At 36.1% G+C, this 15728-nt stretch overlaps 1 protein-coding gene across 1 annotated transcript in view; it reads left to right on the top strand.

Moving 5' to 3' along the window:
• Positions 1–15728, top strand: part of CUBN (cubilin) — a 307889-nt gene that overhangs the window by 266292 nt on the left and 25869 nt on the right. Inside the window, exon 60 of the mRNA XM_081299156.1 lies at positions 9810–10018. Within this exon, the coding sequence (XP_081155282.1) occupies positions 9810–10018 (209 nt within the window). The remainder of the gene's footprint in view (positions 1–9809; positions 10019–15728) is intronic.

Raw genomic sequence — 15728 nt, 5'->3', positions numbered from 1 at the left:
GCTAACTTTGTGTGGTGGCTTTATGTTCTGCTCACTCGCAAGTGAAGACTTGTCACAAAATCCCAGGACATGATGATAATGACGTCCTGTCCCCAAGCATCTACTCCAGATGTAGCCCACGCTGCCTTCCATAGACTTACCTCATCTAAGCCTCACAACTACCCCAGGAGAAAGGAATTACCCCATTTGACAAAGGAGGAAATACAAATTGAGGAGATTAAGTAATTTGTTTGTGGTCAAAGGATTTGTAAGAGGTAAAGCCAAGCTTTGCTAGTTTGGACTGTCTTCCTGACACGCTTTTCCTAATGAGGCTACATGGCCTCTGTGGCATTTGATAAAAATACCCAGGGAGGGACAGACATCCTAGGGATGAGCTTCCTGAAAGACAGTAACAGCTTCCCTTTGCTTTGGGGTAGAGCTGCTTCGGTCTCTCACTGGATACTGCTGGCTTTCTCCTCACAGGATGCCTATCTGTACCATCCTGAATAGTATATTTAGTATGAATAGTATATGTAGTAATATACTAACATTTAGTAACATACTATACTGTGTAAATATTGCATATGACTGTAGCAGTTGTTATGTTTCTTCCTTTCTATAGGAAAGGAGAATATTTTACATAAACCATACCCTTTATTAATATAATATAGAATAATTGTATATTTATACTACATTTTATATTTATAGTGCAAATAGTTTATAACCTTAATATCCATTTATATTCATATTAATATATTATGTACTATATTTTGTAGTATATGAAGGCTTATGATATATTTGATTGTTTATTAAATATTTATAAAATAACAAGTAGTATAAATATAATTTATGTTGTAACATTATAAATATATGTTTATAAATAGTATACACACACTATCATATATTAGAAGCCCATTATCTTTTTGGTGTCAGTGGCAGACCAATGAGACATCTGTCCTTGTTGGCTTTTTGTAGCATAGTGGTAAAGAGCTCAGCTATGGGGAGTATAATTACTTTGAAATATAAAGGTAATAAACCTATAACAAAAGATCTGGAACTCAAAATTATGGCCTCCAACTTAGCAAATTTCCTTAACCATGGGATTCTCACAAAAGAAAAAAATTTAGAATTTTTTTTAAATGGTGTAACCCTGATTGGTATGCTGGTCATGATGTTCAGTGTATAGATTGGGTACTAAGTTGCAAAGAAATTAAGTTCCTTGTCAAGGTCACTTAGCAAGTGTTGAGAAATGGGAAAATAATTCCTGCCACTGTTAAATATATATATATATATATATATATATATATATATATATATATATATATATATATAATTATATGTATGATAAAATATTATATATAATTATGTATGATATAATTATATATAATATACAGTATATATAATATTTTTATTATTAAATAAATAATAATGAAAGAATAAAAGTTGAAATATCAGAGTAGTAAAAGTTGAAATATCAATAGTACAAGGCACAAACTAATACATGAATGACAATAAAACAATTCCATTATTATTTAAAAGTTATTGGATACTTGGTTTTATTTTATAAATTTTACCTCTTATATATTGCAACCTATTTTATGATGACTAAATAGTGCATTACTGTTATCCCTGCTATCTCTTAACAGAACATTTTCAAAACTTGTGGCAACTTTTTTCCTGACATTAGTTTGTCTTCAACTTTGAGGACTGTTTTCTCTGCATATAGAATTCTAGTTTGACATTTCTTTTTATTCAGCACTTTAAGATGCTTTCCATTGTCATGTGGCTTCCATTATTTGGGTTAGGAGAACTTTGTACTCTTGCCTGGTTATCCCTTTGTAGAGGACTGTACTCCATGATGAGCTCTTGCTGCCATGGTTGTTTAGTTATATTTTGGATATTCTGAAAGGTGTGCAAGAACATCTCATTGTGGTTTGGGTTTGTGTTGCCCTAGAGATGAGCAATTGTCATTTGTTTTCATGACATCCACACATCTTCTTTAACATAATATCTGTTTATGTCTTTTTTCCATTTATAACTGAACCATTTGCTTTTCCACCTTTGATTTTTGGGAATTCTCTATATAGTAGTCTCAATGATAGTCCCTTTCAGGTATGTAGTTTGTACATATTTTGCCCCAGTCTATACTTTGTCTTTGCATCCACTCAAATGAGTCTTTCATAGAACAAAAGTTTTTAATTTTGAGGCAGTCCAATTTATGAGTTTTTCTTCTATGGATTAGGTTTTTTGATATCAAGCCTAAGAATTTTTTTTCCTACTTTGAGGTTCTGAACTGTTTTTTGCTATTTTCCATTTTAATGGTTTTATATTTTTTAGTTTGTGTCTCTGATTCATTTGCTTAAAGTCTGAGGTTTAGGTTGAAGTTAATTTCTTTGCCTCTGGATGTCCAATTGTTCTAGTATCATTTGTTGAAAATACTTTTTCCTATTGAATTGCTTTAGCACTTTGATAAAAAATCAGATGACATATGTGTGTGGTCTATTTCTGGGTTTTCTATTCCTTTTGTTGATCTATGAGCCTAACTCTCCACAACTATCATGTTGTCTAGTTTACTATGCCTACACAGTAAGCCTTATATAAGGTATAGTAATTCTTTACAGATTATTTTTCTTTGTCAAAACTATTTTATTTAGCTAAAGGTCATTCCATATAAAGTTAAAATAAGTATTTGTTTGTTTGCAGCTAAACCTTGCTGGGTTTTGATAGGAGTTGCATATATCTGTGCATCATTTTGGGAATAATCAATATATCTAATCCATGAATAGATATGTCTCTCAATTTATTTAGTTCTTCTTCTATTTATTTTATCATTTTGGAATTGTTGACACGTATATCCTATACATGTTTCATTAACTTTTGTTATGAGTTGGATATGAGGTATCCCCCCAAAACTCCCATGTGAATGCAGAAATATTCAGAAATGAAGTGATTATTATGAGAACTAATAACCTAATCTGTCCATTCTAAAGGGCTGCTGTGCTAGGTGGTAACTCTGGGTCGGTGGGGTGTGGCTGGTGGTGGTGGGTCATTGGGAGAGTTCCCTGGAAGGGTTCATCTTCCCTGAGACCCCTCCACCTCACATTCTCTCTGCTTCCCATCTGTAATAAGCTGAGCATCTATCTTCCGCCATAACGTTCTCCCTCACCTTGAACCCAAAGCAATGGAGTCCTCCAACCAAGGCCTGAACCTCCGAAACCGTGAGTCCTCAATAATTTTTTCCTCCTCTAAATTGGACTTTATGGGTATTTTGATCACAGAGATGAAAAATTAATATAATTGATATATGTTTTTCAATTTTGGCCTCCACTTGTTCATTACTAGTATATAGAAATATTATTGATTTTTATGTAATATATCCAGAGTTTTTGCTGAGCTTGTTTTTCATAGTTGTAAGGACGTTTCTGTATATTTCTTGGAATTTTTTACATAGATAATAATGACACCTGCAAATGGTACCAGTTTTATTTCTTCCTATCCCATCTGTATATTATTTTTTCCTTGCCTAATATTGGCAAAAATTCTAATAATATGCTGACTCAAAGTGATAAGAAAGAAATATACTTACTGTATTCCTGATCTTAAGGGGAAAGACTTTAGTTTTCTACATCTAAGTGTGCTATTAGTTGTAAGTTTTTGTACATGCTCTTTATTAAGTTGAGAAATTTCCCTTCTATTCCAGTTTGCTGACTTTATTATAAATGTCTGCTGGATTTTGTCAACACTTTTTCCAACATTAATTGACATGATCATATCATTTTGCTTCATCATTTTTTAAGGTTCAAAGTTGGAAAGAATGGTTCCCATGAAATTCCCTGGGACCAATGATGCATATATAAAATATTTTAGCAATATCTGAATAATGCAAAATCAATTAGAAGGTAATGATAAAATCCTCCGTTTCCTAAGTTTTTTTACGCAGATGTTCCTCAATTTTCAATGGGCTATGTTCCAAAAATCCATTGTAAGTTGAATATATTATAGGTTAAAAATACATTTAACATACCCCCCAACTTACTGAACAACAGAGCTCAGCAAGAAGTAAACTGTGGAGTATTGGCTGTTCACCTTCATGGTCAAGTGGCTCACTGTTGTTGCCCAGCATTGTGAGAGAGGATTGCATCTATGTCACTAGCCCAAGAAAATATGAGAATTCAAAATTCTACTGTATTTAAGTACAGTTTCTACTGAACATGTATAATTTTCACTCTATATTCAAGTTAAAAACAGTAATAAGTTGAACCATTTTAAATTGTGGACCTGTACTTTATACTGCTCTTTTTCTGTTGACTATATCTACTGATTAGCTGTTGAAGTTACCTTTCATTTAGTAAGTTGTCTTTCTTTTAGAATTTTAACAGTATTCTTCCCAAATATGACCAGAGTCAATATATGTTCCAAATTGCATTAGGCTATGTCTCAAATTAGGCTATCTAAACTGCAATATATTATTGAGTAAAGTTACTAAACACAAACCCAAGAAACAACTCATGTTACAAAGACTATTAAGATATTTTTTTCTTGCATGATATAAATATTATCCCAGAAATATTGTGCACACTTGAGAGCAGGGAGTAAAATAATAAATTCTGTTTCTTTTGAGAGAAAAACAAGTTCAGCTGAATACTAGTTGATTTTTAAATTGAATTTACTGCTTTGGAACTATTGTATACCACAACTTTGAAAGTCTCAGTAAGGTTTATTCAAAACAAGGATTATAAAGATCTAGCCCTGCATCTCTATGGTTGAGATGACACTCTCAGGCTGTGCTGCCATTTCCCTCTGGCCCTGGCCTTGAGTGCGTTTCTATTATGCTTTTTGTGCTTTGCTGCTATATATTTAGACGATGGCCCAGAATCATAGATGTTGCTGGAAAACAGCAAAGTGCCTGAAGCCAGACTCATGTTTATCTGTAAGTCCAGCTAGCCATCAGCCACCTAAGTACTAGTTGTCCAGAGACAGAGATGCTATCTAAAAGACCTCAATAAATGTCAGCCGCATGCAGCATCAGCCACAAAAATGTCAGCTCTTCAAATAGGTGACTACTTAAAATTGTAGCTCACTCCACTAAAGCCTCCAAGGTGTTTGCTCTTAGATAGAACTATTTCTTTCTTTATCAGATTGATCTTTGTTTGTACTTCACTCTGATTTTTAATCATTGGAGGAAAATAATTTAGGATTCTCTTACTGATTTTTAATTAAGTAGATCTGGACCTGAATCTCACTTCTTCTCCTGGGTTTATATTTCCAGTAGTTTTGTAGCCAAAACATTTTTTATTTTCCTCTAAAGAAATAGCTCTTTTGAGTGACATGTTTGCTCTTTGGGAAGATCAGAGTAAGATTTGGTCTGGAAACAGGGTGTGTTGTCAGAGGGGCTCTGTCACAACCTGACTAATGAAGCAGATGCTGGTGGATGAGCATTGTCTGCCTGGTAGAAAGATGTGCAACGATGAGGAAGATGATGGATTTATGACACTAAGCACATCAAGGTTAAGATGCATTATACCAGTAAAAAGAGGTAATTTCAGAATATCAATAAAGAGTGCTTGCCTGGCATGCACAAGGCCCTAGGTTCAGTACCCAATACCAAGAATATATAAAGGAGGAGTAAGAAAAAAAGGAAAGAAAAGGACAAAATAGCAGTACAGTTAATACGTGTGTGTGTGAGTGTGTGTGTGTGTGTGTGTGTGTGTGTGTGTTTATTTTATGTACCGGACTCTTTTTCATAGTCACAGAGTTCTATATTATCCTGCTATCATTGAAATACAAAAATAGTAACATGGCAGCAGCACTTTTGGGTGAAGCAGCCTTCTTTTGTTAGTATTGATCTTTATGTTTCCCAAAAGACACATACACTTGAATTTCCATTTTGCTGTAGGAGGAGCAGACGCATGGAGCAGCTGCACCATGTTTAGATACTAAAGTAGGGAAATCAGTGATTACCATTTCTAGCATCACGTGAACACCACTTCACTTGTATAATATTGTTTTGACTTCGATTATCTGACTATTTTGGCCAGAATTGTCTGATGATGATGCTAGTTCTCCATCTTTATTCTGTGTGTATAGTTTATGAATTAAGCAATGTGCTACATTATAATTTGATAACTCTGACAAGCCATTTGTCTGTGTACTGGTTGACCCTTCCCATCCAAAAGCTATTGTCTTACAATAAAAGTGTTTATTTTTATCACATATGGGTCTGCAGACTAGCTTGCCTGCCTCTGTTTCAGTCTGTCTGCTAGCCATGCGTGGCTGTAATTTTCAGACTGGGTTCAGGTCTGCTTCACATGAATCCACTTTCACTTTGGACCAGCAGTTAGCAGGGTCAGGTCTTTTAGTGGATCATAGAAGCACAAAATGCCTTGCCAAAAAAAAAAAAAAATGATAAGCACGCATAAGTCCTCTGCCTCCATCGTGACCACTAACAGTCATTGTCTAAAGCAAGTCATATGGCAAAGGCTGGTGTGGAGGGGTCAGAAAAAATGAACTTTGTCCTTTCTGGAACACTGCAAACAGGAAGACTAAACATGGAGGCACTGAAGAATTAGAAAGAGGCCAATTTGCTACTCAGTCCATTACAGTGCTTGCCAACAATTTAAGGACCCTTGTTCTGAGATTCTGTGGAATGAGGCTGTGTCTACCTTATGGCATAATTTTAATTATCACTGTGACCAAGTATGATTATCATACTGACCTTATTAACTTGTTGGCATCAACTAATAAACAAGTAGTAATAAAATCTATAGCTTGAATTTCTAGAAAACAACACTTGTTTTTAAAGTTGATAGGCTAATAAAATCGTGTATATAAACCTCTCACTCTGTCTTGTCCCTTGTGACCTCTAGCTCACACTGTGGCAACATCCTCTTAACTCATCTCGCCTCCTCCAGTCCCTTTCCCTTACATGTAAAATACTGCTACAGATTAATTTTTAGATCAAACTTGACTAGAAAGTATATTCTGTTCCTAACACTCTCCTGATAAACATTTCAAGTGGATCTCCATTATCCACAGAATAAAGTCTGAAGGCCAAATTCCATGATGGGGCATTCGAGACCCTCTGTGGAATAACTGATCCTCATGTCTTAATCCTCGTCCTCATTTTTATCCTTCATGTTTTTTTTATTGTTTTCTCAGACAAAATTATGCCTTCCTATGCATAAAATATAAATTCTTATCCATTTAACCTTTGGACCTATGAACCTTTCAGCCTGGAATTGCTGATCTCAATCCTTTTCCTACCTAATCTTTTTCTACTTATCCTTAAAATCAAATGTTACTTCCTCCTTGGAATATTCTAGATCCACATAGCCTGAAATAACTTCTCTCTTTTTCCAAAACTACAAGTTTTTGCCTGCTTCTCTAAAAACGTAGATTACTCTCTACATTACATCGTTATTATTTCCTTGGTTGTCAATTCTAATGGACTACCATTAATCTTTTTCCACTTCAATCCTATACATACTTACTTGAATATTAAAAAAAATATTTAATAAATAAATAAACTCACCATTTCATTATACCTAAAGTAATTGTTCTGCTATGCATGCCAATAAACTTCAATGGTTTCCTTAAGTACAGTCTATGATGGAATAAAAGCTGTTTAAATTCCAGTTCTTTCAGTAGTTCACAGGCATGGTTCCAAAATAGTAGTGCAGCTACATTTATTACTTAGCTTTCAGAGTAATTTTTGTGAGTGAATACTGTATGTGTATATTTCAATGACTGGACCTTTTAACTCTAGAAAATGTGTGACTGTGAAAATATTCTACAGTTTTAACTGACTTAGAAGCTTTGGAGAGGGCAACCTGACCTATTGAAGAATGCACCATGCTGAAAGTAACTCCATACATTTGCCCTCCTTTGGATTTGTGATCAGGATGGAGGAGGGCCGCCATTGTTAATATTTCCTGCCAAGATCCAAGTACAAAATCTTAGTGCACCCTAATGTTGAAAACAATCCCTTCAGTGTTATCAGATGAGTAATTGGAATGAGAGATAGAAGGCCAACACAATGAAATTTAACTTTGGAATTGGTAATGACCTATATCTGTGTAGTTTACAAGCTTTATGGGTGTTCCTTTGAGCACCAACTTAATCTCCATTCCTACTGTGACTGTTTTGAGTTAAATTCATTGTGTTAGTGACAGTTCCATCACTGTGGCTAGAATACCTGCACAAGAATAACCTAGAGGAGGAAGAGTTTATTTGGGGCTCATGGTTTCAGAGGTTCAGTCCATGGTCAGATGACTCCATTGCTCTGGGTCTGAGACAAAATGGAGCAATGTGACTGCGGAGTGTGGCAGAGGAAAGCTGCTCACCTTATGGGTGCCACCAAGCATAGAGAGAAAGTAAGAGGGGGAGAGAACAGGGTGTTGAGGGAAGCCAGGGAGTCAAGAAATAATCCCCGAGGACATTCCCCCAGTGACCCACCTCCTCCAGCCATACCCTACCCACCCACTGTGACCATCAAGGACTGTAGACCTTTTAAATCATGAATATATCAAATGAATTAATCACTGATTATATTACAGCTGTCATAAACGAATCCTTTCATTTCCTGCTTTAACACAGGAGCTCTAGGGTCAGGGAGACACCTCATATCCAAACCTCAACATTCTTCCCCATTGTTTCTTTTAAAATTGTAAGCTTTTCCTACATCATATCTGAGGTACTTTCTTAGGTTGTGGAGTGGACAAAACTAAATCCAATATTCCAAAGATGTTGTTCTATATGTTTCTCTAATAGGTGGTTTAGTCATCTTTAGAGTGTTCTTTCTCTACCTTTTGTATTTTTATTCTGTTAGAAAATTTTTATTTCAAAGTAGACAATTTTCCCTAGTTGAAGTTTTTCTTCTTCTTCAGCTTTCTCTTTGTCCCTGATTTGGGAAAAAAAATCACATATAGTGTATGGTTTAGGGGCTGTGGGTGTAGCTCAGTTGGTAGAGTTAGTAGAGTGCTTGCCTAGCATGCACAAGGCCCTGGGTTCAATCCCTAGTACCAGCACCAAAAAAAAAAAAAAAAAAGGTAGAGTGTGGTTTAATGTTTAATATAACCTAGACTATAGTGTGAAATGCTTCTCAGCCTCTTTTTATCAGACTCTTTGAATAAAAAAATTTGTTGAGATCCAGTTATCTTGGGGTATTGAGTAAACCTTCATAAATTCAGTTTTGTGTCTTGCAGTATTCATAAAAGTGGAACATAAAAATAAAATATGTTCATATTCTCCACCAGTTTTATTGTGCAAAATACTTGATTTTGTACAAAATTGGATTTTTCGAGGTTGGGAAATGCTTCAATAAATCACACAAGAGTACCAAAACTGTACATAGAACCAAATGTGGTTAATCACTCTTCTAGGTAACCATGTCCCCTTGATAAGGAGGTGACTCAGGGCCTATGGTGGAAGTGGAGAGAGAAGAAAGTAGAGAATGAACCAGGCAAGGGGAAAAGACACCTGCCCCAGCCTGCAGAAGTTCCATGATAATGTTCATAAAAGTGTGACAGAAAAATGGAAGCTATGCTCTTTTAAAAACCTTCCATGGGGATGCATTCCTATAATCCCAGCTTCTCTGGAGGCCAAGGCAGGAAGATTGCAACTTCCAAGCCAGCTTGGGTGATTTAGCAAGACCCTGTCTTAAAAGAATAAGAAAATATGTATGACAAAAGCTGGGAGTGTGGCTCAGTGGTAGAAAGCCCCTGGGTTTAATCGCCAGCACCACGAAAATAAATAACAACAAAACAAAATTTTCTCATAAAATTCAAAATTTCTTCTGCTTGGTCTGCACAGTGACGTCTTTGTTTTCACAGGGCCACAACACGGATGTGGCGGTTATCTGACAGTTTCCAATGGTACCTTTGTCTCTCCTGATTCTGATTCAAATGGAAAATATGACAAAGGCTTAAGCTGCACATGGCTCATAATAGCACCTGTAAACAAACTCATTCAACTCACCTTCAATACGTTTGATCTGGAGGCAATGACCAATTCACAACAGTGCCTTTATGATTATGTCAAGGTAAGATTATTATATCACAGCAGTGTGAAGGAATCCCAGGCTTTAGGATACTATATTCCAATTGAAGCTTTAGAAAGTCTTGGATATGGTGAGTACTACTGCTTTTTGCAAGGAATTATTCTTCAATGATGCAATATATAATATTACAGATGCTACATCCTCATATCAAGTTAATCTTTAATATGGATGACTCAGAAATTCTGTGAGGCTTTTATAATTGCTTTGAGACTCAGTTCCCTCTTCATCAAGAGTTGATCTATGGGAAGATTTATTGTATGGAGAGAGATACTCAAAGAGCCTTTGGTGAATTCTAAAATAAATGACAGTGTCTTCAGTGCAAGTAATCATCCCTTAATTTGTCTATTTCTTAAGTTTTTAGACTTACTTCTATTATTACTTTTACGTAGAAAAAATATCTTAGTTTTCAAATAACATTAAAAGTAAACCAAGAGCCAGGTGCAGTGGCCCACATCTGTAATCCCAGCAGCTCCAGAGGCTGAGGCAGGAGGATCTCGAGTTCAAAGACAGTCTCAGCAAAAGCAAGGCACTAAAGCAACTCAGTGAGACCCTGTCTCTAAATAAAATACAAAATAGGGCTGGGGATGTGGCTTAGTGGTTGAGTGCCCCTGAATTCAATCCCCAGTACCTCCCTATCAAAAAAAGTAAACCAAGAAATAAGGCTCTTCAAATTAATTGAAATTTTTCCCTGAAGCCCTAACCCTTCAGCTTAAATAAATGATTCTGTAGTCAATTGGGCAGTTTAAATTGTATAATTAAAAGAAGCCACACCAAATCTACATCTATAGTCACATAAAGGCAACAGTTTTATTTGCAAAACTCTGGAAAGGAAAAATACTATCACTACTAACAACTTCTCCAAGACAAGGAAACTAGACAAATCCTAATTTAATTAGCTAAGCAAGACTTAAGTGGACATTTAAGGGTTCCTCTAGTTAGCCATTCCTTTTTGAAAAAGTTGAAATCTGTGTGTTAAAACATCATGATTCATGGAATGTCATGAGATTTGGCTCGTGGAAACCTAATCAGATGGCTAGAGATGTTGGCAATCTACAACCTGCTCACATAAATGGGTGAGCAAATTTTTACAGTCTAAATTATTGAACTGCATGGCTTTATCTTTTCCCCAACTCATTCCTTACATGTAGGCACAATCTTTTCATTACTTGGAATATTGGTTCAACACAAGCCAGGAAAATGACTTTGTAGTAATCAGAATGTTACCCAACTATATTGTTTACTTTATTGTAAATACTGTTGACCAGTGGTCAATAAACAGTTTTATATTCCTTTTTTAAAAAGTAAAACAAGAGACTGCTCTGTTAATTTTTAAATGACTTTCTAGTTTTAAATTATTGTATGTATCAGGGTATATAAATTCAGATTACTAGTGTTAAGTAGCATTCGTCAATATATATACTCTAAAGGGAAAATCAACATCAATGGCAAGATTTCTTTCCATGGAGATCTTAAGTCTGATTGGAAAATTAAGGGATAACATGCAAATCTATCGTGATTAGTTAGTTCAGGATAATAACCATCAAAGTGTTAATTAATGCATTAGGTGTAGGCTTGAAATAAGGTACAAGTTTAAGAAAAAGGGAAGGGGCTGAGGGCATAGCTCAGTGGTAGAGCACTTGCCCAGAATGTGCAAGATCCTGGGTTCAAGCACTACAAAAAGAGAAACTTCATAGAGTAAGGAAAATCTTACTTGAGTCAAGAGATAATTCTAGGCAAGGTGAACATTAAAAAAATGGCATAAAATTGGAATGTGCATTTTATTTAAAGATGTATTTTATTTACAGAGCAAAAAGGTTGGCTTTATTGGAGCAGAATATTGCTAAAGTAACAAGAAATGAGATTGCTTAAAGTAGAGAAAACACAGATTATAAAGGTTCTTGGAAGTCAAACTAATGAATTTAAATTTTATGCAGCTGCAAATACAAACAGGTTGAAAGTTTTCCAACGAGTCAGCAATCTGATGAGAGCAGTTTTTAAGAAAGAGTAACTGGGAATAAGCATTCAGGGTGGATTGGAAGGAGAGGGGATTGGGAAGGCTCCTGGGAGAGAGAATTCACTCTTAGGTGAGAAGAGGGTGGAATCAGGTAGAGCAAGACAGGTGCAAGAAAAATTTATAAGTTCTAGGATTGTCTTACATTTTAAAGAAACCTGTTATAAAATAAAGGGAAGGAAAAGTCATAGATGAAATACAAACACGAGTCCTTATTTTTTCACTGTGATAAGCACCATAACTAGGACACCAAAAAAAAAAAAAAAGAAGTATTCTTAAGAAGGGATTGGTGGTTTTGGTGACAGACATATGGGATTGAAGTGTGTAGAGAATGGGACCAAGCTGCTATAAGGAGATAGCTCCATGAATAGAGGAAACAGCAATTAAGCATTCCTTAAATCAAAAGAAGTACTGGTTTCTTAGTGTGCAACTGCTCTCAGTTTCCAGAAAAGGTACCCACTTGGAGGTGGCAGGATAAGAAATAAATGAACTACAAAAGCAGGATGAAAATCAGGAATGGGGTAATGTCACTGGAGTCAAGGGGAAGATTCTTTTCCAAAGATTGTGATCCATGCAATGAAATTTACAAATTAGAGGCCAAGAAAGGTTTGAAAAACAAACTCATTCCATTTTATGAAAACTGTTTTAATAAAATATTGGGACAGTGGTCAGATTGAAGGGAGTTCATGAAACTCTGGAGATAACAGGAATGTCAACTCAGGGTGAATTCTTCTTTTCTAAAATGAGACCAAAATGACCAGAATGGCCTGGAACTGATATTTAAGACTTCAAGAGTTCCCTTTGTTTTACTTAAAGGTAATAAGCTTTAGAGCCTGACAGTATAGTGACTCAAACTCAATTTTGCTATCAAATTTCTTTATCTTCCTGGTTTCTTATCACTTCAATTATTAAAAACAAATAACATAATAATGTTTGCTTTGCATGGCTATTTTGAGCCTAAAAATAATTCATATTAGAGGGTTCAGCACTGTGCTTGACATAATTCATTCACAAATTGACTTCTCTTTTATCCCTTTGAGTAATTCTAGATAAGATAGAAGATATGGAATTTCCTTTTCTTAAAATACTAAAAATAATCAGTTCACATATAAACTACAAATTTCAATTCATCTTGGATGTCCTGGGTGTGGTCTTGCTAGGAGGAGAGTTGGCTGAATTTGCTGTCAAGACTATTTCTATCAGTGTAATTTTATAATGTCATGTAACAGCTTGTAATTGTCAGAATTTCTTCAAGTCACTTAGGACAGAAACAGCAACATCAAAACCAGTAAGGTAATTTCTAACTTCATAATAAAATATCTTTTTTCCCTAAAGATATTGTGTTTAAGTCTATTCTTCTTTTCCTGTTTGGGATAGCAATTTCCCTTAATTTATAGCTTTTCCTACTTCTAGTAACTGGCCAACAAAAAATAGCTTTGGAATATGAAATTGACAGGTGTCTAATAAAGAGATCTTCTGTGGTAAATGGGATATTTGATTCCTTTTACATTGTTTCTTAGATATGATAATAAAGTCACTTTTTAGAAAAGCTAGCCTAATTCAACTCTATAGGTAGACATATAAGCAAAATCATGCCAATTCTGCCATTCATTCATAATTCTATAACGTGTTTTTGAAAGAGTTGACTCAACGTAAGATAACCGTGGTACATAGTGAATTGTGTATTTCACTGAGCAATTGCTACTAAAATCAACATCACATTCATTTCATGAGGTTATTTGGCAGCCATTGCCCCTGGCACTGGAGATGTGCTGAATTAAAGACTTAACTTGAGGAGTGAAAGCTCCCAGGAGCTGTCAGTCAAGTGGAGGAGACAGACATGTGAGCAGATATATTATTCTGCAATGTGCCAAAAAATGCAGAATATGAACGATGTAGAAATGAATAGCCGAAGAGGATCCGTCCTGCTTCATTTGAGGTTTCAGGAAGGGCTTCCTCCATGGGACGACTCAGTGGGGTTTTATGAAATAAGTGGAATCTTACTCTCAGTTGTTACCCTCTGCAAAATTGGGAGGAATATCACAAAACTGTGACTCTTGCAGGAGGCTAGCTACCAAAATTAAGGAGAAAAGGAGGGGCTGGGTACTATATAGTCTCAAGCCAGCTTCTTGTCACCAAACCCCTGATGGGTTCAGATATTCCTGTGGTGTTCAGTGGTGAGGCAGCAGAGAGGGTCAGGACTGTGACCCTAACTGACTTTCTATGCAAAGAAAACAGGGAATCAGCAGAAAAGAGGTGGCTCCACCTAAAGTCCCCAAGCATGTCCTCAGCCTGATCAGTGACACTGTTCATCACCAATATTTTATAAGTCTTCCTTTTCCATCTGAAGTGAAAGTTGTCTATGCTAACTGTCCTGTGGGCTTCAGCCATGTGGCTTTTGAACACTGACTGCCAGCCACAGTTCCAAGTTATTGTTATAATGCCAGTTATAAACCCAGAAAACATCACACTTGTGTAAAACACTCCCAAGGGCCTGGTATCGACCTCACTGGGAACCTCTGTCTCAACCCCTGGCTTAACCATTTGGTCTGTGTTTAGCCACTGGAAGAGGCACTATCTATCTTGTTTTTTTTAATATTTATTTATTTATTTTAGTTCTCGTCGGACACAACATCTTTGTTGGTATGTGGTGCTGAGGATCGAACCCGGGCCGCACGCATGCCAGGCGAGCGCGCTACCGCTTGAGCCACATCCCCAGCCCAGCACTATCCATCTTTAAGGAGAGGATCAGCAGTTCACACAGACATCAGATTCATTACCATTCATTCACTCATTCATTCATTTAGTTACTTATTGATAAATGTTAATTTGAGATAATTTTATTCCAGATATTGCTCCAAGCACTGGAAAAGAGCATTAAGATTTATATATATATATATATATATATATATATATATATATGTTTAATGCTATCTGATAGGACCTTGAATATCTCGTAAAGGCCCATGTGTCAAAAGCTTGATCACCAATGTGTGGCACTATTGGAAGGTGGTGGAATCTCTGAGAGGTAGGGCTCAGTGGAAGGAACTTGAGTCATTGGGAGCATGCTCCTGAGGCAGGGAGTAGGATGCCAGCCCCTTCCTATCTCTTTCTTCATTTCTCTACCACTATAAGGGGAACAGCCTTCTTTGCTTTGTTCTCCTGCCATGATGTTCTTCCTCGCTATAGGCTCAAAGCAACAAGGCCGAGCAACCTCGGACTGAAATCTTTGAAACCAGAATCCAAAATAAACCTTTCCTCCTTTTAAGTTGATTATCTCAGGTATGTTGTCGAGGGACAAAAAAAACTAACACATACTATGAAAACACCTGTATTGGAGCTGGTTCTAATCGTTGCTTCTTTGTGGCTCTTCCTAAGATCATTAAGATTAGCACAGTTTTTCCCCCCAGAAGGTTCTGAAGTAGATTGGAGTTCAGCCCCACACCTGAAAAAATGACCCTGTATTCTCTTCCCCGTGCCAAATTTATGCCCCAGTGTGTTGTCAAGCAGACCCTGTCAGAGGTTCTGCAGTAAGATGAAACAATCCATGAAGATACTCTAAGAAGCAACTTAGAAATACTCCATAAGACTATCAAAGTCCTCCTGTTATTAAATATCCTGGGATATAGTAAAGGATACCATCCTAAGAAAATTAATGTCTGGAGTTACTGATAATTTTGA

This window comes from Spermophilus citellus (assembly GCF_964194105.1).
Source record: "Spermophilus citellus genome assembly, chromosome: 6".
NCBI classification, from domain to species: Eukaryota; Metazoa; Chordata; class Mammalia; order Rodentia; family Sciuridae; genus Spermophilus; species Spermophilus citellus.
The sequence above is the reverse complement of the archived record's forward strand: the minus strand, read 5'-3'. Positions and strand labels throughout refer to the sequence as shown.